The sequence below is a fragment of the Lytechinus variegatus genome, chromosome 4, assembly GCF_018143015.1.
Source record: "Lytechinus variegatus isolate NC3 chromosome 4, Lvar_3.0, whole genome shotgun sequence".
NCBI lineage: Eukaryota > Metazoa > Echinodermata > Echinoidea > Temnopleuroida > Toxopneustidae > Lytechinus > Lytechinus variegatus.
In genome coordinates, this window is record NC_054743.1 from 47,769,311 (window position 1) to 47,792,227 (window position 22,917).

At 37.5% G+C, this 22,917-nt stretch overlaps 1 protein-coding gene across 1 annotated transcript; it reads right to left on the bottom strand.

The window, feature by feature from the left end:
* Positions 1–8,142: 8,142 nt before the first annotated feature.
* On the bottom strand, positions 8,143–21,363 carry LOC121414207. The gene is made up of 6 exons (XM_041607292.1): positions 21,117–21,363; positions 13,152–13,893; positions 11,760–11,891; positions 11,187–11,381; positions 10,075–10,247; positions 8,143–9,038 (listed from the first exon to the last, which is right to left on the bottom strand). Exons 2-4 carry the CDS (start codon positions 13,830–13,832, stop codon positions 11,199–11,201), a joined length of 996 nt encoding a protein of 331 aa, XP_041463226.1. The 5' UTR covers positions 13,833–13,893; positions 21,117–21,363; the 3' UTR covers positions 8,143–9,038; positions 10,075–10,247; positions 11,187–11,198.
* Positions 21,364–22,917: the final 1,554 nt, after the last annotated feature.

Here is a 22,917-nt window from a genome sequence, read left to right on the forward strand (position 1 = left end):
CAATCTAACAGTGTGTGGAGGCTGGACTTTCCCCTCTTTTTCCTACCATGCATATGGATAGTTTTTAAAGAAATACCTGCTAGGTATGATTGATAATCTAAAAAATCTTTACAAAATCATTGGAAGCACTTGTTGTGATTAAATTGTAATTTTCGAAGAAATTATCAAGTTTATATTTATGTCATCTATATAATTATCTAAGCATGTAGTACGCAAGTTTTGTGATATTTTTGTAGAAAACTACACAAATCACGTGTACAGTGTTTTCATTTATTGAGTGGAAGATTTTATTTTAAAAAAGGAGGGAGAATGGAAAGTGAGAAAGTGATCATCGTGTTGAACAAAGTCTGAGTAAAAGTAATGATATAAATACAAGTGGCCATTGATCGAAAATGGTTGAATTATTTTGACAACAATATATTATTCTCTTTTTTTTACATTAACAATCAGTATATAAGCCTTTTGATATTTCTTTATTTTAATAATACAATTTAAAATTAAACAATGCATGAATCCAGACGCCTTCTCCTGTTCATGTGGAATAGAGTTAACCCTATCAAGGCCGGGGGACGCTCGGAGCCCCCACCCCCCCTTCACCGATTCGCGCAATATTTTCGTCGCGCGAAATTTTTTGACCGCGCCGCTCGCTGACTTTTTACTTTCAAGTCTTGCGCAACTTTTGAGACCATTTTTGCGTCACCTGGGTGCCGTTTCCGAAGTTACGTAACATTATGTAACTGCATGTCGACCAAAAATTGCTCAAAAACGTGATTTCGTGTACAAAGTCAATGCAAATTGTGTTTTCAACCAAAAATAATAAATGTACGATTATTTTTATTTTTGCTGGTTTAGATGTATTTATTTTATGCTGCTTATGATCTCAGAAGAGTTCTCAACAAATTTCATTGAAGAAAACAATGAAAAACAAAAGGTAAAAAACCGAGAAATACATAAGAAATTGCAATAAAAACAATAAAATAGATAGGAAATTGATCTGATATCGCAATTTTTTCATGTACACTTGTTAGGAATACCAAACATTGGACCATTTAGAGCTTTGTTTAGGGAGTTAGAGGGAAAAGTATGATTTCGCACACTAATTACGCATAAATTACCATAATCGCTTAATAGCAATTTGCATGAAATAAATTACTATACAGTTTTGTACCATTATGAACTCCAAAAATACCCCGTCCGATAGGGTTAAAAGTAATGTTTGACTTAATAGAAACAGGTGGGTGTTTCATAAAGCTGTTCGTAAGTTAAGAGCGACTTTAAGAACGACTGGTGATCCTTTCTTGTGATAAATGGTAATATTGAATTCGCGAAGGGTTAGCGCGTAAGAAAGGTTCACCAGTCGTTCTTAAAGTCGCTCTTAACTTACGAACAACTTTATGAAACGCCCCCCCCCCAGGCGTTATTAGTGAAGGATTGGGAAAGTGAAGAAGGGGTGGGGGGAATTGGAAAGGCCCTATAGACTCAGTCCACGAGGGCCGGCCGGCGTGGGGATGGATGCATTCTATATGACCCTTTTAAAGTAATGACGGGATTTTTTTTTTTGGGGGGGGAATGTTGGTCCTTTAACCAAACAATATTACCCCAATCATTTTTCTCTCGAAAACTAAATGAATCTCTCGTGCGAGTCATTTTAAATAGCGCCCATCTCCCGCCCTCAGAAGAAATACCGCTTCGCCGCCGCAGGATGGATCAACAGCAAGTTTCCGCAATTGCAGTGGGAACGGATTCTACAACATAGTAAATCTATCGATGATGCCCGTCAAATCACATGTAAAGGTCAAGTCCACCTCAGAAAAATGTTCATTTGAATCAATAGATAAAAATCAGACAAGCATAAAGCTGAAAATTTCATCAAAATCGGATGTAAAATAAGAAAGTTATGACATTTTAAAGTTTCGCCTTTTTTTCACAAAAGTGTTATATGAACGAGTCAGTTACATGCAAATGAGAAAGTCGATGATATCGCCCACTCACTATTTCTTTTGTATTTTATAGTCTGAATTATCAATATTTCAATTATTACAGATTTGACAATAAGGACAAACTTGACTGAACCGTAAAATGTTAAACAATGCTAATTACACATGTTCAGTGAGAAATAAAACTTTGTTTCACAGGACAATGGGGAGAAAATTAGACTATTTCGTATTTCATATAATTTAAAAAAAAGAAATAGTGAGTGATATGTCATCAGTTCCCTCATTTGCACACCAACCGAGATGTGCATATAACTGTTTTGTGAAATGATGAATCAAAAGTTTTAAATGTCATAACTTTATTATTTTACATTTTCGTTAAATTTTCAGCGTTATGCTTGTTGGATTTTTTTCTTTGAATTCAAATGAATGAAGTTTTTGTTGGGGTGGACTTGTCCTTTAACATTGGAAAGCTTAGTTGACTTTGTCGAAATTTGGTGAGCTGGGAGAGCAGACGAGAGCTGACGAAAAATTGCCAAGAGTATCGTCCGAGTGTCGAGAGTCCAGGATGGCACTTCTGTTCAGATTCACAAATTTTCGACAAAGACCGCTTTTTACGTCATGAAGGGTTTTTTTTCTCATAGATTTTCTATGTTGTAGAATCTGTCCCCGTCGAGATTGGGAAAACTCCCAATTGTCTTTGCATGAAGGCTATTACCCATAGTTGCATGCGTAAATATTCATATCTGAATGACACGCGCCTTAAAACCCAAGCGAACAACAACAACATGCAGTTGGAGCTGTGTTATAGCGCCCTCTCCCCTCAATTTCATTTTATTTCATTACATTAATTTATCAAATTTCCAACAAAACACAATTGGCGGCACAAAAGGGGGAAGAGAGGCACAATGAAAATTTCTAAAGTAAAATGCCGTTAAAACAGAAATGTGCGCCCCCTTTTTTTCTTATCAAATTTTTCATGGACGAAATGTCCTGAATTTTGGGGTAAAAACCCTTTTCCTTTTTTTTTTGCTTGTCAAATTTTTCGTGGACGAAATGTCCTGATTTTGGGGTTGAAATCCTTTTTTTTGCTTGTCACATTTTTTCCTTGGGGAAAATGTGCCCCCCCCCCCGCTTGGAAAATCGTACGGGCAACAACTGTTTGCATAAATGGCTGCTCATTTTTTATATCAATCCCACACTCCGTCGGAATAATGATTAAGATCTAAACCCCCAAGTTAAGATTTCAAAAGAAAGAAAAAAATATAGTATAGGACAAAGTAAAAATTGGAAAGTGACACAAAGTATATATTTTCTTGTGATGTGCGCATCGCGTGCTTTAATAATATTTCCATCCTCGTTTTTCATGACAATACAACACACAGTGACACTCAATATTTGACGAAAATTATATATATATATACAGGTATACAATATATTAATATATTGTATTCACAGAGAATGATACATCAGCCGATGGATAAACTGCCGAGAATAGGGAATCCGGCATTTGTTGAATAAAAAAATATTCCAACTTCGACACTGATAATGGATATCTTTCATGCGAAGTCTTCATGTGCTTACTTCAGAAATACAGGATTCCCCATCTATCCAATGTTTATCCACAGAAATACAAGCTTACATATCACAATGAATAAATTACTAAAAAAATAACTAGTTTAGACTTAGTACTTATAAAACATCTAACTCTCATTCTGAATACGATCGACAAAAGAAACATGAAAAATAGACATGGTAACAAAAGAGAGAAGTGGAATGGGTGCTTATAGGTTACAAAATATGGCGATATAATTATGTGCATCTAGGAATAATAACATATTTCTGGGAAATTCAACGCCCGGGGAAATCGATAAATTTCGCCCCATCCAAAACGGTTTATGGGATGTTACCTTAATTATGTAGCTCCGCCTTCCACTGGTAACTGCCATGCTAACCACTTGAAGCAGCCAATCAAAATCGAGGATTCCTTAAAAATTATGACCGGAAAGCTAGGTTACCATAATAGTATAACGGACCCCATAAGTCTCTGCCATGGCTTCTTTAGGTGTTCATGTGATCACAATTTCTCTTTTTCATTATCATTTCCCTTTCTCCCCTTATCATCCGCCCCCCCCCCCCCCGATCCTAATATACTCCACATTTAGCCCCCTCCCGATCCTTAAACTCCGCTAATAGCCCCCCCCCCCGGAATGTATAGCCCCGGGTCATCTGTCCCCGTTGACCCTAGACATGTAAAAAAAAATCAATGAATGCGTGAGAAGTGCCCGAACATGAAAAATTAGTTAATAATGATAGTTATGATTTAGTTAAAATATTGTGGTGGTAATAAAAAGTAACTTCCCACTGGTATATATTTATCATAACATTGTAAACATATTATAGTAGAACATGTTTCCAGTGTGGATTAAAACATACTATATGTATAGCGTATCTGAATGCTTATACACAATTTCTTGTTTCAAATATTGGCATTTTGTTATAGTGATCAGACGCTCCACACCAATATCCCCACATCAACAGATCTTTTAGGATGGTCGAGGCTGAAATCATTCATATCTAAATAAAAAGAGTAAAATTTAAAGAGCAAAATGCTGAAAATTGCATCAAAATTAAATCGGACGACAAATAACTAAGTTATTGAATGTTAAAGTTTAGCAATATTTTGTGAAAACAGTTATATGCATATTGTCATGAATATTCATTAGGTGGGCTGATGATGTTACATCCATATGATTGTGATTTTTTGCATGGTCCCCCCCCTTGAAAACCGTTCCGCGGTCCCTGATAACTAATGCACTTAATCAGATATCAATCCTATTGTTTTAGTGCATGGTAGAAATTTCTAAATAATTTCATACAATAAAATATAAAATAACAAGTGGGGATATGACATCATACAGCCCACCTAATGAATACTCATAAAGACATGCCTCGAACTGTTTAACCCTAATAATATAAATCTTTGAAATTCCATAACTTCGTTATTTGTTATCCAATTTTGATCAAATTTTCAGCATTCTGCTTTGGGAATTTTACTCTATTTATTGAGATATGAATATCTCCAGCCTGGACCACCCCTTTAAGGGCATGACAGTTTTTTTTTTATTAAGAACGAATTAAAAAATAAGTACAGGGTTTTCAAGGTGACAACATTTTGGAATCCCATGAAATGTTTTGTCAAAATAAAAATGAAAATTAGGCCATCAATGACAATTTGATTCTAAGTAAAATACCCCCCCCCCTTAAAAAAATAACATAGATTTATATTATCATAGGCACAGCAATATAAATATGTACTCTGAAGCGAAAATGTAAATACAATATCATAAACACAGCACTTATCATATCCACCTATCTATAAAGATTATCTGCTACAGGAATAAACGGGTTGTGAATTGGGACTTGTTATTCAGGTTAATTAAGGTCTATGTCACACAATGCAAGGTAGAAGAAATTTAGTGTAGTAATTCGAAAGCTGATTTCATGTACCTATTAATGCGAAGCGGCCTGTTGTCTGATCCGTTCTATACTAATGCATGTTCTAAATGAAAATTTAATTGTGCAAGTAGCCATTTATAATGATAAAAGAAACCTGTCATATACATCCAATATACTGTGATAAGAAAATATCATGGAGCTTAATTTCAAGACGTTTGCATAGTAAATACGTAACATATAATAAATAATAATTCCTGAAGAGGTGTTAAACATAATTTGAAAGATTCTTATTCGGTTGGTAATGCCCAAACATCTGAAATAGTTTTGTTTTGAAAAGATTTGCGGGTATATTGAGGTATCATACGTAATTTAGTGCATTTCTGTATTTATGCTCATTCAATTTTCAATGAGCTCCAAAAATATCATATTTAAAATAAAATTCAAAGGTTATGCACACTGACCATAATTGCTGGTAATATCGCAAAGTATTGCCCAAACAAGTCGCATATCTCCCAAGATAGAGACGAGAGGAAATAGGCTACGATATTTGAGGCAATATGGAATCACCAAAATTACTAAAAGTCCAGTGATCATCAAACTCAGTCTTCTACAGCATAATACAAGACGTTTCCTAAAATAATTACTGTTTCGTTAGCTACGTAATTATTTTGTTACGGAATTATTGTGTAATTCAGATTTAATATCTTATTGTCCATTTAGCCTATGTACCGATGGTCTATTTGTAATCAAAGTCACCATGTCCCTCCATTTGGTGTTGTTTACTTGAAATTATTCCGAATGTAACCAGCTACACTTCGCTATTCCGAAGGTTCCTTAATCCGAAAAAAGGTTCGTTTCTTTTCTTTTTTTCCGAAGTTCTGTTCATTATTCCGAAGGTTCTTGTTCCAAAGATTCGTTAATCCGAAAACGAAAGTTCGTTATCCGTTACTGTGGAGCGTTGTGGCCCAGTGGATAAGTCTTCTGACTTTGAAACAGAGGGTCGTGGGTTCGAATCCCAGCCATGGTGTAATTTCCTTCAGCAAGAAATCTATCCACGTTGTGCTGCACTCGACCCAGGCGAGGTGAATGGGTACCCGGCAGGATTAATTCCTTGAATGCATGAGCGCTGAAAGGCAGCTCGAGCTAAAGCCGGGGTAATAATAATAACACCGCGCCTCGGAATAGAATATTTCTAGATAAATGGCGCTATATAAATGCATATTATTATTATTATCCAAACGATTCTACAGTCTGAAAATGAAGGATAGTTCATAGTGTTAATTGCTTATTAATATACTTAGTTTTGGATTTATCACGCCTTCGGAATAAATTTTTCGGACTAACGAAACTCCTCCATTAGAGAGTCTACTTTCTTTTGGTGTCGCAGGACCTCCGTAACAATGCCACAAAATGTATTATCATAGCGAAATTCTTAATTCTACTTCTATTTTATGTTACTTGAGTTTGTTGTTTACAGAAGTAAACAAAAAAAAGATCAAAATAGAAAACTTCTTTTTGTTAGAAATGGTTTGATGAAAGGTAATTAATCAACAATTGTAGTTAATAATGCCCTATATCATGACAGCTGCAAATATATTATCTATATACAATACACATTCAATTATTTTATTAAATAGACCAGTTCGTAGTTACTTCATGGGCAATTTTGGTCAAATGACCTTTCATTTCTTTCATCATGATAGGCAGATTTCAAAGCAAGATATTACGTAAGCTTGCCTTACATACAGGATGAAGAAATTGAATAGACCAGGTGACTAGAATAGCACACCAATGAACACTTAATGACGGTATTTTTTGCATTCCTACTTTGAATGCATATACCTTTAGCATGTTGTACAATGTACTTGACAAACTGTGAAATACCAGTCGTTCGTGGAAGCATTGTTGTTTTTTGTGGATGTAAAGGAAAACGACAATTCAAAAGAATATATGAATAATCAAGACATCAAAGTTGGTGCTTATCTCATTAGATTTTAAAGCACCATATCACCTTAGTACAAATGACCTTGTTCTGATCATGCGTAGAATCTTTTGATCATGCGCAGAAAGGAACTACGAACTGGCTTAATGACGTGTGCATACTAGTTATACATTCAAAGTGAAGTATAATACGCATGATTTTGTGATTTAATGCAGACTACAAAAAACATAAAAAAGATAATATTCATATAATCATTACTTTTACGAGTGTACGTCGAACAAGTGCCGTACATGTTTTCGCTCTGAATATCTAGCCTACAAAATTCCAAATTTTTCTCTTTCTGAAATTATGATTTGCGTTCAGTTGAAAGAGATTGCAAATGACTGAATCGTGATTAGTTGATAGTAGAAAAAACCTGAAGGCTTTGATCATGCAACAACGATTATGATTGGCCAATGTTACTACCTTTTCTTTCAAGATAAGGTATTCAGTTGTTGAATTCAGAGAATGGTCTTCAATGTCTTGTGCCCGGGTTGGTTTGTGGTCAGAGGCCAACGGTGAAGCAAGTGAATTGTTTGTAAAGCCATTTGCATTGTCTCTTAATCGTACGCGAGGTAGTTTGAGGAAAATTAAGAAGAAAAAAAATACCCGAAGATGGATTATGGTACATGTGCCCCCCCCCCCGAAAAAAATTTTATTATAATAATAAATGAGAACAAAAAATAGCAAATTCAACATAAACTTTACCAGCAGTCGTTTCCCGTTGCTCATGGGTGTGTTGAATAAAATAGTGCTTTTTTGGGTGGGGGGGGGGGGGGTAAGCCAATAAGATACAAAGATTTCTATAGGTTTAGCAACATTTGAAAATCACTACATGTATTTGTTTCATGAAATGCTTCATTTCCCCGTAATTTTTCACTGACTGGTCTTCTGAACTAGTTGAAATCTTCGCATCCTATTGGCCGAGAGCGAATTAGTGAAAAAAAAATCTCTTACAAAAACTCCTCGTGAAAAGACCCCCGATGTCGACTTTACAAGTGCGCAGTTGATGACATCTCTGTTTGATGGGGACTCATACGCGTTTATGTCGAACTGCGACGGTCTATATAGCATGTCTCGGGAGACAATTAACAGGTAAACGAGAGACAAAAGTGACGTCTCCCTTAAAACAGAGACAAATGTATCTGTCATGTCTGATGACGACGTACGCTATCCAAATGTGGATATAGAGCCATCTCGCTTTCTTCCTTTCAATTTGCCAGCGTGCAAAGCAGTACGGGCTAACCATGCTAACGGCAATTTTCAAACACGCAATGCTCTTCTTTGATTGGCGTCTATCTAAAAGTCTCTGAAGCTGCATGTTCGTCATGTCCTCGACTTTGAAACGCGCCAGAATAAAAAAAAGTCACTCTGACGGTCTAATGGCGGCTGGAATAATCATTTAAATGTTCTCTTTATTCTCTTTCAACCAGACGCGGATCTCGTCCGTCATCAGCCGTTCGGGGTGTTCCATTTGGTCCATAATATCGGAACCAATGTACGCCACTTGTTCGTTGCGGATGATGAACGCGCGATCGGGGAAGGCGTCAAAGCGAGACGTAAAGGTATTGTCCATGGTGTCCACTACAACCCGCATTCGACTGGTGTCGGAAATGTCTTCGGTTAAACAGCAACTGTGAGTTTTGTCCAGTGCTACTAGATCCCTGAAAAGTTATTTCATAAAAGAGAGAGTAATGGAAAAGTTAAATTAGTACATAGGTTAAATACATATTTTATCATTGAGGTCCCCGCCCCCTAAAACTTTTGATATCTTTCGGCATGTTCAGAAAAAGTGACAAACTGAGGCAATGCTTGTAGTTCAAACATTTTAGTTTGATAGGGGACCTCACCGTACTTTACTCTTATCTCATTTTTATTCTATATATTCATTTCTAACTTTTTTAAATTATTTTTTAATGATAATTAAGGTTTGCAGTACATCATGACATTTTCGTTTGTTTGAAAATGAAACGTTAAGAAATTGATCTCTGCTATCCCACTATTCTGGTACATCTTTACCGTTCTCGAGTCGGATTTGTTATACTTGAAGTGGGATTGGTAAGAAAGATGCATCTACAATCTATTTTTTCGTGTTTTCAACGACCATATCTACCTTCCGAAAGACAACTGATGGTGCAACAGCTTAAAACCGTTGCGTTTCTTTGCAACATAAATATTGTGATCGCAAACGATCAAACCTGCATAATATGTGAATGCCACCTTTTAGTCAGCGTATATACGTCGGCGTATAGTGTGACCAGCTTTTTTTTTCTTAAACACCCGCACATCACGAATTCAATAAGGAATCAGTCGTGTTGTCATTCAGAAGCTATTCTTGAGAACAATAAATATGAATAAAACAAATCGTTTCACGTTTTAAGTGGGTTTTAAAAGTCGCGCGTTGCTTTTCGGGCAATCACATTAAAAAATGAATAACGAAACGCCGTATAGCTGAAAACGACTTGGTCGCAACATGGACCTATCACAAACCGGCGGTGTATGATCGCTTGGTTTAAGCGATCATTTGAAGAACTTAAATGTAAATGAAATATAAAAAAATATATATCTACACAACCCTGCGGAAGAACGGTTTGCTGGCCGAGGTAGGCACCGTGCTTCAACATGTTCAAATGATTCGAACTGAAATGAAATTTAAAAATCTTAGAAATTAAAAGAAAAATTAAGTAAATTGCTACTTACTTTGCCGCATTGATTCTATCATGGATAGAGGAATGTCTAGAATTCCTACTCATCTTACTTCCCATGCCAAATTCCCCTTTGGCATGAGCCTCCTCCAAGTAAACTACTAAGAACTCGGCCTGCGTTCGGTAACTCTCCAGCAAGTCAGAGAGAGCTCCACCTATTAAACAGGCCTGTAAATGCACGATGGAAAAAAATGACAAAACACAAACTGTTAAGTTAGTTGACAAGAACGTTATCGGTTTAATGGGAAGATCCGTGAGGATGGCAAACGTTCTTTTTTAGGACGTGGGCTCTTGTCTCATGGCAAATACTAATTTTTGGCTTGATTGAATGAAAGGTTTCGGAGGGATAGGGTATAACTTAATAAGTTAAAGGCCCCAAGGTAGATGACATTCGGTAAGATTAAAGGAGAATGAAACCATTGGAACAAGATAGCTTGTGTGAAAACAGAAAAATCAAAGAAACAGATCAACGAAAGTTTGAGAAAAATTGGACAAATAATGAGAAAGTTATGAGCATTTGAATATTGCGATCACTAATGCTATGGAGATAGCAAATTGGCAATGCGACAAAGATGTGTGATGTCACTTGTGAACAACTCTCCCATTACATTAGTCTATATTTCACTAGAATTGCCTCTTTTATCACATCTATCCATAAATCATGTGTTCTGTCTACATGAGGGCATGTAATACATATTTTTTAAGAATACATCATGGATAAAGAGTTTGTATCATCATAAGAAAAAGCAAAAAGAGACATTTTGAGGGTATTTTATAGTCCACAAAAGGGAAAGTTGTTCATCAGTGACATCACACATCCTTGTCGCATTGCCAATGTGAGGATCTCCATAGCATTAGTGATCGCAATATTCAAATGCTCATAACTTTCTCACTATTTATCCGATTTTTCTCAAACTTTCTTTATTCTTATTCTTTGATTTTTCTGTTTCTACACAAGCCTATTTGTTTCAAAGGTTTCATTCCCCTTTAAGAAAGTGCTTTTTGGAGCGCTTTGTCAGTGACTTTTCGCTGGTAAATATGCCTCTCATCCTATGAAATTAGAGTAGTTCAGTAGATTATAACATTACAGTTCATAGGGGGACTTACCTGAAGCGGGGGTCAGGATGATGAGGCAGCAAAGACAACAAGGGGGAGGTTTTTGTTTAGATGAAGTTCGTTCAGCGTCACTGCCTCTTCGGAGCAAGTCCTCAGGATGATATTCGGAACTGCGTCTCCTTTTCTAACCATTAGATCGGGTCGCTTTGAAAATATGGGACCAACAAATGCCATTTCCTTTAAGACCTAAAGTTGACAGAAATTCAGGGAGTAAAGATAAATGAATTTGCATTGGGTGACTTGGATAAAGGTACATTTTAAGCATGTTCAGGTTCAGAATCGTTGACTGGTCGGGAATTTGAAACTAGGGGTTGGTGGATCGAATTTTATGAAACAAATTTTGATTTTCATTGATACCTCCGTTTTCGACAAGTAAAAGGGCAATAAGTCCAGTGTCATCATTTTCCCCCCACTTCACTTGATACTATTTATAGCCCTGTCACTCGCTGGACGATGAACTGTTATAGACTAACGAAAACTGGCATCTGATTGGCTGAAAGTGTCAGTGAAAATCCCTGACAAATGATCTCCATGAACAGTTCCCCTTGTGACAGACAGACTTACCTCTGGATCGTCTTGGTAGCATATGAAGACCAATTGCACAACAGGAGGGAGTTTTCCTTGTTTGATCAGCTGCGTGAGGTGACCCATACCCAGGTCGTTTAAGAATTTGAATTCCATTTCCAGTTTACATTGCTGCATAAAAAAAGAAAGAACATTATACTAGAGTGTACCACAGGGGTACACATTCACGCCTCTAAAATCGAATTCGTTCACCCTACATGGCGGAAAGTCAATCGACTGTAAATAACTGAGTTTTTGGTTGGATTTAAAGTCTAATATTCATTTGACATTGTAAAAGAAATTGAAAAAAACTAAACCAACAAACTAACAAGGCATAAGCGATTTTGTGTCTCGCCCACAAAAGAATTGTATTGAAACTTTATCGTGAAATGACTGGGATGGGATAACACTTATTGTTATAAGAGTCTGTTGACCTCAAAGTGAACTTTGACCTTACCATGTGACATCCGATCAGAATAACATGCAGGTCTCCTAGTACAGCTACAACCCAAATTTGCTGTACTAGTGACTTACAGTTGCATAGTTATGTGTCATATCATTGACCTCAACATTACTTTTGACCTTACTATGTGAACTCTGCGCCATGATATGCAGGTCTCCTAAGTCCATCTACAACTCAAGTTTGGGTGAAATGTGACTTACGGTTGCGGATTTATGTGTCATAAGAGAGTCTTGCAAATAAACTTTAAAGTTGACCTGAAAATGACCTTTGACTTTACCATGTGACCTCCGACTGTAGCATAACATACAGGTCCCCTTATAGTACATTAAGTTTGGTTTAAAAAGTGATTTACGGTTGCAGAGTCATGTGTCATATTATAGTCTTGCACGTAAACTTTAACATTGACCAGAAAATGACCTTTGACCTTACCATGTGACCTCCGAATGCAGCATAACATGCAGGTCCCCTAAGTATATCTACCATCCAAGTTTGTATGAAAAGTTACTTATGGTTGCGGAGTTATGTGTCGTAAGGTTTCAGACGGACGGACATTTGGATCACTAAGTCTCGCCTGCAACTCTGTGGGCGAGACAAAAATCAGAGACGGCGAGTAATGGGTAAACGCTGACTGAAAGAATGTAGCGTAAAGGATGGCAAAAGATACCTGAGAAATCTTAGTCAAAACTTGAAGGACTAGTACAGCAGTTTACAGCAGTTTAGTCCTCGATTCAGGACCCGGGATTTCTACTTTTTTTGTCCGCTCCGAATTTAAACGCGGTTCCAGATTGGGGGAATTGACCTCGAGTCTCCTAAGCGCCCCCAAAGTTGGATTTCTGTATAAAGTTGGTCGAATCAATCGCCGATGTTTGTAAGACGGGTCCCGGCATATACGGTTTCCGTACCAGTGAATTCTTAATTCCACGACTTACCATCATTTTGAACATCATGTTGCTGTCTGTCGAATCCAGTTTTTCATCGCAGAGGTCCTGTACTTCATCTGAATTGAACACTGTCTTCATATGCCTCACAATCCGAACAGCATTTTCTGTACTGCCCAAGAGCTTGGGGAACTTCGGCGGCATCTTCCCATTCACGGGGTGTGCACCGTTGGGCGTAGCCTTTCCATGGGGGTGGGTACCATTCGGTGGTAACCGTTTGTTGGATGTCGTGTTACCATTCAAAGGTGCCGGATGCAGGTTACCGTTCGTTGGCATCTTCCCGTCCACCACCGTCCCGTTTGGTTCTTGCCCATTGTTCATCGGAGGGCGCCCTCCCATCTTCTTCATCTTCTTCATCATCTCCATCTTCTCTACCATCATGGCCACTACGGTGGGGTCCATGAGGGGTACCTGTCTGTCCCATTCAAACTTGGTGTTCTCCCCGATTAACGGCTCGTTGTCCTTGTTCAAAATCACGTCGTGGCTGCCGCTTCCGTTCATACTGATCAACTCTTTCTCGATACCATTGGTGGACGGAGGATCCTTTGGTGTCTTGATGGAAGAGTTGTTATTAGTGATGTTGATTGGTTTCTCTAGGGGAGGGCGATTTTCAAGTCCCTGGGAGTTGATTGGCACGGATGCACCCATCGGTGAACTGCCACTGTTTCCCATTCTTGATGTTTAGTTTGACGTCACCTTACGTGCACTCTAGTCGTAGTGCTATCATCATGAGCTGTATATAAACAAACGTGAAACATGATTACTTTTAAAGGGATGCTCGGGGTTCAAAATAATAAGATTTAAACAGATAAAGAAAAATCAGACAAACAAAACACTGAAAATTTGACGAGGGAATAACACAGTTATGACATTTAAAAGATTGGCATTATTCCGGTGAAATGGTTCGAGGCATGTCTTCATGAATATTCAATGAGCAAATTGATGATGTCATAACCCCTCTTGTTCTATTATATATTATTATATGAAATTAAGTTTATTCAAAAAATTTCTACTGTAAAAATGGATTGACAACTGTTTAAGTGCAATAGATACTCATTGCATAAAGGAGACAAATCACTTACACATGAACAAAACTAAAAATAATTAGTTTTGCATGTAATAACATGAGAAAAAGGTAAGTGGGGATGTGACATCATCAGCTCATCTAATCAATATTAATGTTGACGTGCATATAACTTTATTCTAAAAAATAACTTCGTTATTTGTTACTCCGATTTTGATGAAATTTTCAGCTTTCTGCTTTGTGAATTTTTCAGCCCTGAGTACCCCCTTAAGTAGCGCATAAAAGGGTATAGACTGTGAGAAGCGTCGAGATAAAAACACGTAACTGTTATTCACGAACGAAAAGTTCATGTGCCTCTACAATCGAGAAAAATAATTAAAGGGGAATGAAACCTTTGGAACAAGTAGGCTTGTGTCGAAACAGAAAAATAAAAGAATAAGAAGAAAGTTTGAGAAAAATCGGAAAAATAACGAAAAAGTTAAGAGTATTCGAATATTGCCGTAACTAATGCTATCGAGATCCTCAATGCGACAAATATGTGTGATGTCACACGTGAACAACTTTCCCTTTGATGGACTATAAAATACCCTGAAAATGTCTCTTTTTGCTGTTTCTTGTGGTGATACAAACTCTCTATCCATGTTGCATTCTTTGAAAGTCTGTATTACATGCCCTCCTATAAAAAGAACACATGATCTATGGATAGATGTGATAAAATAGGCAATTTTTAGTGAAATATATACTAAAGTAATGGGGAGAGTTGTTCACAAGTGACATCACACATCTTTGTCGCATTGTCAATTTGAGGATCTCTATAACATTAGTGATCGCAATATTCAAATGCTCATAACTTTCTCATTATTTGTCCGATTTTTCTGAAACTTTTGTTGATCTGCTTCTTAGATTTTTCTGTTTTCACACAAGCTATCTTGATCCAAAGGTTTCATTCTCCTTTAATGACCGGAATGATAACAACATAAAATGGGAACATAGAGGTTCAAATTTTATGAAATATGAATGGATGAATTGCGATTTCCATTCATTCAACAACGATGATCTCCATGTTTATGGTTTTATTATTTATCAATTTGCTGTAGAGTGAGCAATCACGTTGGAGTGATTGTTCAGATCCCGATGTCACGTGTACCTTACACATTTCATCTGTTTGAACTATTTACAATTCGATGTTTTGATCCTAAACAACACATTGAGTTCATCGCCCGGTTCAAACTGCCGATCTGCTAACTCGATCAGAAAGGACAGCCTTAAACACAGCCATAGCGTTTGATCCCAGGGCTAATTTTTTTTAACGCAATGTATAATGGTCAATTATTTTATACATACAATCTTATTTGACTCCCGGGGGGCGGTCAAATATATTTGTGCACACACGCGTGACCAAAAAAAAAACGCGTTTAAAGGGGTGTTTTTTTTTTCAGTTTTGCGCGTGGACTCGTGTTTATGGGCCAAAATGTGTCAATAAAGCCCGCGAAAAACTTGTTTAGGTGGTATTTTTGCACACAGAGAAAACCTCGACTGCCCCCCCCCCTGATATGACTATATGACTAAGAAATTGTATTTAATCTCAGAGGCACTCAATTTTCTACAAGCTCTGCTTCTTTTTCAGTGTCTCATTTCTACATCATTTGTAATGAACCTGGTCATTTTTTTACCAAGTGTCTACATGATCTAAGCTTTATTCTCAATTTACTTCATTTTTAGGCACGATTTTTATGGGTTTTTTCATGTATTGTATTCTTCAACTGTTCTTTTGACACATGAGATATAAACACGCTTGAACTGAACCAATTTATTACATGGATCATTCAATCAATCGCAAACTGTGTGATCAATCGCAGAGCTTTGTGTTACAGGCCCCCGAATTTGGTTATAGTTTTCGCGATCTTCAATCAGACATGTCGTAGCTCCTTTTCTAAAGGGCCACACTCTTCCTGAAAAAATGGGGGATGAACCCGTTCCACTTTGTATCGTGTACAAATTTTATGAGAAAACGGAAGAGATCAGTGCCCCCTTAACCCCAAAGGGTTGGGCTATTTGAGATGTAGTGAGGACCGGGGAGGGGGGGGGGGGGGATGCTACCCCGGCCCCTTCTAATCTCGGCCGCCGTTCACGCTATTTCCTTATGTATTTCTTTGTTTTTAGAATTTCTCATTTATTTTCTTGCCTTTTCATCATTCTATTTTCATTTTCTTTTCAATGCATGGCAATAGACCATTTAACAACCAAATTAAAACCTAAATTGATTGAGCAGAACAATTAGAATGAAAAATAATCACCCTTTTGTGAATTTAATCTCCCATAGACTTTGTACACAAGTATACAAACGAGCCATTTTCGGCATGACCGACATGGTGTAATAAAAAGTCAGGTGGCGGCGACGCTATACCCATACCCGTTCGTCGCAAAATTGCATGGTCTAAAAAATATTGCGCGAGACGTTAAAAAAAAAGTCTTTACATTTTGCGGCTCTATTTTTGTTGCGTTTCGGAAATATCGCGCGAGGTGTTGAGGGGGGGGGGGCATCATGCCCCCAGTCCTTGTTAACATATTTTATGCAAAATGCTTAAGTAGGGTATGTTCGATTTAATTCAAACTAAGGTCTAATGGTGTGCTATAACTTGGGATGGCCAGTATGTTAATACTCGAACCTCTAAACAGGCTCGATTCATCAGCCGGTATCATTCTGATTCCGCATTCCAAAGTGTCTGGGAATGATAATCTAATCAGTGCTATTCGCCTCTGTTGCATTGGGATTAAAACAATACACTGCAAAAACTCCGGTGTTGATTTAACACCAGCCCGGAATCTATATATGTCCACGCCAGAGAAGTATTAAAACACCAGTTTGGAATCAAACCGATGCTGTTTTAATACTAACTTGTGCTGTATGAACACCTAGCTGGTGTTAGACTAACACCCAAACCGGTGTTGTTTAACACTTCTCTGGTGTGGACATATATAGATTCCGGGCTGGTGTTAAATCAACACCAGAGTTTTTACAGTATATGAATATATTACAAACCTGACAACATTTTTTTTAATCCCATGTATTTCTATATCTAACATTGATGGCGCGAATGTTGAATATGGTGATAAATGAATCGATGTTGGATATGGAAATTAATGAAATGAAAATGCCAAAATGTTGTCAGGTTACATTCATATTACTCTAACCCTAATGCAACAGAGGCGAATAACATTGGCATCCCATAATTTTCGCACAGACATAGCCATACTGCCGTTTCACACGGTAAAAAAAATCGTAATTTGAATGATGATTCCAGTGAAAAATAAGGCTAATGACGAATATTTAGCTCGTGTGAAACCAAACTAGAACATGATTAGAATCACGAACGCTAATCACAGTCACTATTATTTATAGCAATCATCATTACAATGACGATTCTAGATTCACGTGTGAAAAGGCCCTAAGTAAAACCGGACTTCAGAACAAATACCATATATTTAGAGTTGGCCCACCAGGGCTCTGTATCACAAAGGTTTGCAATTAATCATTCGAGTCCAATGACCAATCAAGATCGTCGTTGCATGCGTACTCTGTTTAAAATGATGACCGAGAACCAATCTGTGCAGTTCTTTCTTATTTGCAATTAATCGCAAACCTTTGTGTTATGGTGGGCACACAGCAAAAATTGTGGTGTTAACCGGTGTACATAAAGGATCACGCCAGTTATTTTACACCGGTGTTAAATTGGTGGTGTTAGTTTTACACCTATAGGTGTTATTACAACACCTATGGTTGTTACATTTACACTCTTTAGTGTTATGTTCAATCTCTAGGGTGAAATTTGAACACCTCAGGGTGTGGTCCTCTATTAACACCAATTGGTGTCAGTTTTAACACCACAGTTTTTACAGGGCATGGTGGACGAAATAGGCCCAAATGTGAATCGGACGAAATGGTAGAGTAATTGATAACGAGACAGTGTTACCTTTATTTAGACGAACCGGTTGTAGACATAGTGGAATTATACACTCCACAAAACAAAATGTTGAATCAACATTTGAAAGGTGGGACGAGTGACAACCTTGCACAATTGTTTTAACCAACCTTGCATAAAACTGATTCCAACACTTCAAGTGTTGGGTCGAACCATTGAAAGTTGTAAATGCGACATGTAGAAAAGGTTGAAATTTCTCCGACATTTCATTTTTTTTTTGTTTTTAGAGTGTACCATCTGAAATGAGATCATACAGGCAGGAGAGCAATGTGTATGTTGACAAATTAATGGGCAAGGGTCCGAACTGAGGTATATTTATGCCCAATGAAACATGATTTTTCTAACCTAATCTGAATACAGTTAGGCTGACAGTACAGCGACACAAAATTAAACATTTAAAGGGGAATGAAAACTTTGTAACAAGTAGGCTTGTGTCGAAACAGAAAAATCAAAGAAACAGATCAACAAACGTTTGAGAAAAATCAGACAATCAATGAGAAAGTTATGAGCATTTGAATATTGCAATCACTATTGCTATGGCGATCCTCCTATTGGCAATGCAACAAGGATGTGTGATGTCACATGTGAACAACTTTCCCTTTGGACTATAAAATACCCCCAAACGTCTATTTTTGCTCTTTCTTAGGGTGATACAAACTCTTTATCCATGATGTATTCTTTTAAAATCTGCATTACATGCCCTCCTATAGTAAGAACACATGATCGACTGATAGATGTGATAAAAGAGGCAATTTAAGTGAAATATATACTAAACTAATGGGGAGAGTTGTTCACAAGTGACATCACACATCTTTGTCGCATTGCCAATGTGAGATCTCCATAACATTAGTGATGGCAATATTCAAATGCTCATAATTTTCTCATTATTTGTCTGATTTTTCTCAAACTTTCATTGATCCGTTTCTTTGATTTTTCCTGTTTTCACACAAGTTATCTTGTCCTAAATGTTTCATTCTCCTTTATAAATACATGAAACCATGGAGCTCCGCTAGTAGCTTCATGAACTTGAAGAACAAACTTTTCGGTTTCTGATAACGACACGTTACATGCTTCGACTGTATTTCCTTCATAAACATTACCGAGGGAATGTCAACATTGTCTCGGATACCTCGGTAAAGGACGTAAACATTATCGTGATTATGGGCACTGTCGCACTGGTGTAACTGACCCCAGACCGATCAAAGCTCCCCTACGTCATTTCCCATGACAAAACAATCGGTCGTTTCGGAGTCCGTTTTGCCAATGTGTCTTGGGGGGCATTGTGGATTTCAGACTCTGATCCAGTCCAGGTAACAAAAGGTATTGACATGACACGCTCGCGAATTTTCAATGCACTTTTTCTTCTTCTTCGAATGGAATACTGAAAAACACATTTTCTTACCCTGGATGTTTCTGTTTTTATTATTTATTTACACTCTTGGCATCGTGCCAAGTTTTCAGAAAACAGCAAAACACATTTTTCTTGAATTATACCATGGCTTTTTCATGATCGAACGTGATTTATACAAAAAACTGGAATACATTGGCAGCTCAAATATAGGTTACCTTGTAAGTATAATCCATGGAATGGAATTAATCAGAATGAAGTAAACAAGCAAAAGATAATTAGGAAATAAAAATGAATAATAATAATCACGGTAGTTCTGATAACAATAGTCGAAATAGTGAATAAGTGTACTGATTTTGGGGGTTAATTGATGGTCCCCACAATACTCAGCCAGCTTATGAATAATTTTCTTCTTTTCTTGGGGGGGGGGGGTCGATCTTGTTTCATTTTCATTTATTGTTTCTGCTAGTGTTCACTATATAAATTAATAAAGAAAACACACAGTACATCACAAAATATTTAACAATATTGAACAAAATAAACCAATGAACAAAGTTGCAATTTCTACAACACAACGGGAGCTTTCAGGGGTTACTATCAGGCTAAACATAGCTTACTGCGGGGCAACTCCGGAAAACATCTTGCCAGCAATTTTGTTCATTGGGAAGTGGCAAATGAATGATACCCTTTTCATAAACCTATCCTCCAATTAGCCGCCTAGGAGTAATGCGGATAATTCAATAAATAAACGCATTGCCAAAAGGACGCGAGTACTGCGTTGTGATTTGAACCCCATACCTTGTAGTTCAAAGTCCTGGGACTTATCCACTGAATCAACACGAAATTGTCAGTCGGATGCGATCGATGCTCATGGTTATGAACTTTAGCTTGATCCCCAAATGCCTTTAATGCGAGACAACCAAACATCCGCACATAAATTCAATTAAAGAACACACACTTTATCTCACAATAATGGTACAATATAGTTGGTGATAAATAGGAAAATGAACCCTGAGAAATATGTGGATTGTGTCATTTAGAGATAAGACCACGTGTAGCAAAAACGTGAAACATTTTCCCGTAAACATGAATAAATGAACCGGTAATAATCTCTATAAGAAATATTCACGTTTCGTGGGTTAAAAAATACATACTCAGACGAAGAATAATCGATCTATTTTTATCTCGTCTATTTCTTATCAACATCAATAAGAAAATGGAGTTGAACACACTTCATTTCCAAATACAGAGACATCTGAAAATAATTAGTTTGACGAATAAATTGGATTAGGTTGGGGAAAAACGCCAAATACCGCACAAACCAAAGGGGTATGGGGGGATACCCATTAATTTTCTTGTCATTTTTGGGAGGAACTGTCAGCGTGTACGAAACTGCTGACATTTAAACATTTAACCCTCCCCCCCCCCAAAAAAAAAAGGGGGGGGAACCTACCGTTTTACTACTAGATGCTATAAAAAAAAACATATAATTTTATCATTTTTGCAAGCATATACTAATATAAACATTAGACAATCGAGGTAACATTGCATTTTGAAATATTGAAATAATTTTGGAGGGAAAAACAGAAATTTCCTCTTACCTATATGTTCCAAAATTATGTAGAAGCTGTATTAACGACGTATCATCCAGCCAGGGAAGCGGAAAAACTGAGAAATGCAACCATGAAATCATACAAGTAATCGAAAAAAAAGTTTAGAGAGTCCGGAGGACAGGATCGTCGATCAACGTGAGCTTTTTCCCCTCGTTTTGAGAATTAATGTCCCCGAGAAGAGCATTTACCCTGATATATACCCCCACGGAAGTGATCAAGCACCCTGCGCCCAGGGACTTCCACTAAACAATTGCACTCATGTTTAGTTGTTGGCACCCCGGAACGGCGCGTGCACCGAGTCTGGTCGTGCGGTGTCATTCGTCGGCGACGAAACCGAGGCACGCCCACTTTCATCGCAGAATCATTACCATTGGTCAATTGTTTGGCACCCACGTTTCTAGACTTTCTCACTCTTCCAGTAGGGGGCGAGGTGTTTTCAAGAGTGGGCGATTTCGTTGAATTTTGAACTGCTCATCGATGCATACACCGGCGCACGTAGATTTTGTTGACCCTTTTCCCGATTTCTGTTTAAATATGACATATTTTGAGAGGTAAATTTCAATTCGTCTACTGCCATCTCGTTCACTCACCGCATGGTCTCATTCCATTTAGTCTAATGCCATTCAGTCTACCAGCGTACCTACGGGGGGGGGGGAGGGGAGGGGAGGGGGGGGGGGCAGGGGGCAGACTCCCCCCCCCCCCACGATTCACAATCCATGCAAGGGACGTATCCCTTCCCCCCTGACGAAGTTAAAGATTTTTTTTCTGGTGCATAATGTCCTTATATCCTGTTGATTTTTTTTTTTTTGGGGGGGGGGGGCTTGTCAATTTGTTTGGGGTACGAGATCCTTTATTTTTGGTTAAGGCTGAAGACCTTTTTTCTTGTCAAATTTTTAGGCAGACGATTTGCCCCCCCCCCTCGTGGAAAATCCTAGGTATGCTACTGATTCAGTCCATCAACATTTCCTCTAACAACCATTTGGTTTGATAAACATTTGATGCAATCATCACTTCGCATAATCACCATTTCGTCTATGACCATTTCGTCCCAATACCAGTTGGTCTAATATGCATTTCAATTTGAACAATTTAAAGGACAAGTCCACCCCAACAAAAACTTTTGTTTTGAATAAAAAATAGAAAAATTCAACAAGCACAACACTGAAAATTTCATCAAAATCGGATGTAAAATAAGAAAGTTATGACATTTTGAAGTTTCGCTTCATTTCACAAAACAGTTATATATGTCTTGGTCGGTAACTGAAGACGTCACTCTCTCACTATTTCTTTTGTATATTATTATATGGAATATTTTGCTTTTCTCGTCATTGTCATGTGAAATGAAGTTTCATTCCTCCCTGAACAGGTGGAATTCCATTATTTTAACATTTTGTACTTCAGGCAAGGAGGTCCTAATCATCAAATTCGTAAAAATTGAAATAATAAAAAACGAAAGAAATAGTGAGTGACATCATCGACTCTCTCATTTGGATGTAACTGGCTCATTCATATAACTATTTGTAAAAAATAAGCAAAAATTTGAAATGTCATAACTTTCTTATTTTACATCCGATTTTGATGAAATTTTCAGCATTGTGCTTGTCTGATTTTTCTCTATTGATTCAAATCAACATCTTTGTGGTGTGGACTTGACCTTTAACACTTAGTCCAATGAGACAAAATGGTATATGGACTACATGGCTATTGGACCAACTGGTTATTAGACGGAATGGCATTAAACTAAATGAAAGTAGTCCATGTGGTGAGTGGACGAACTGATGTTAGACCA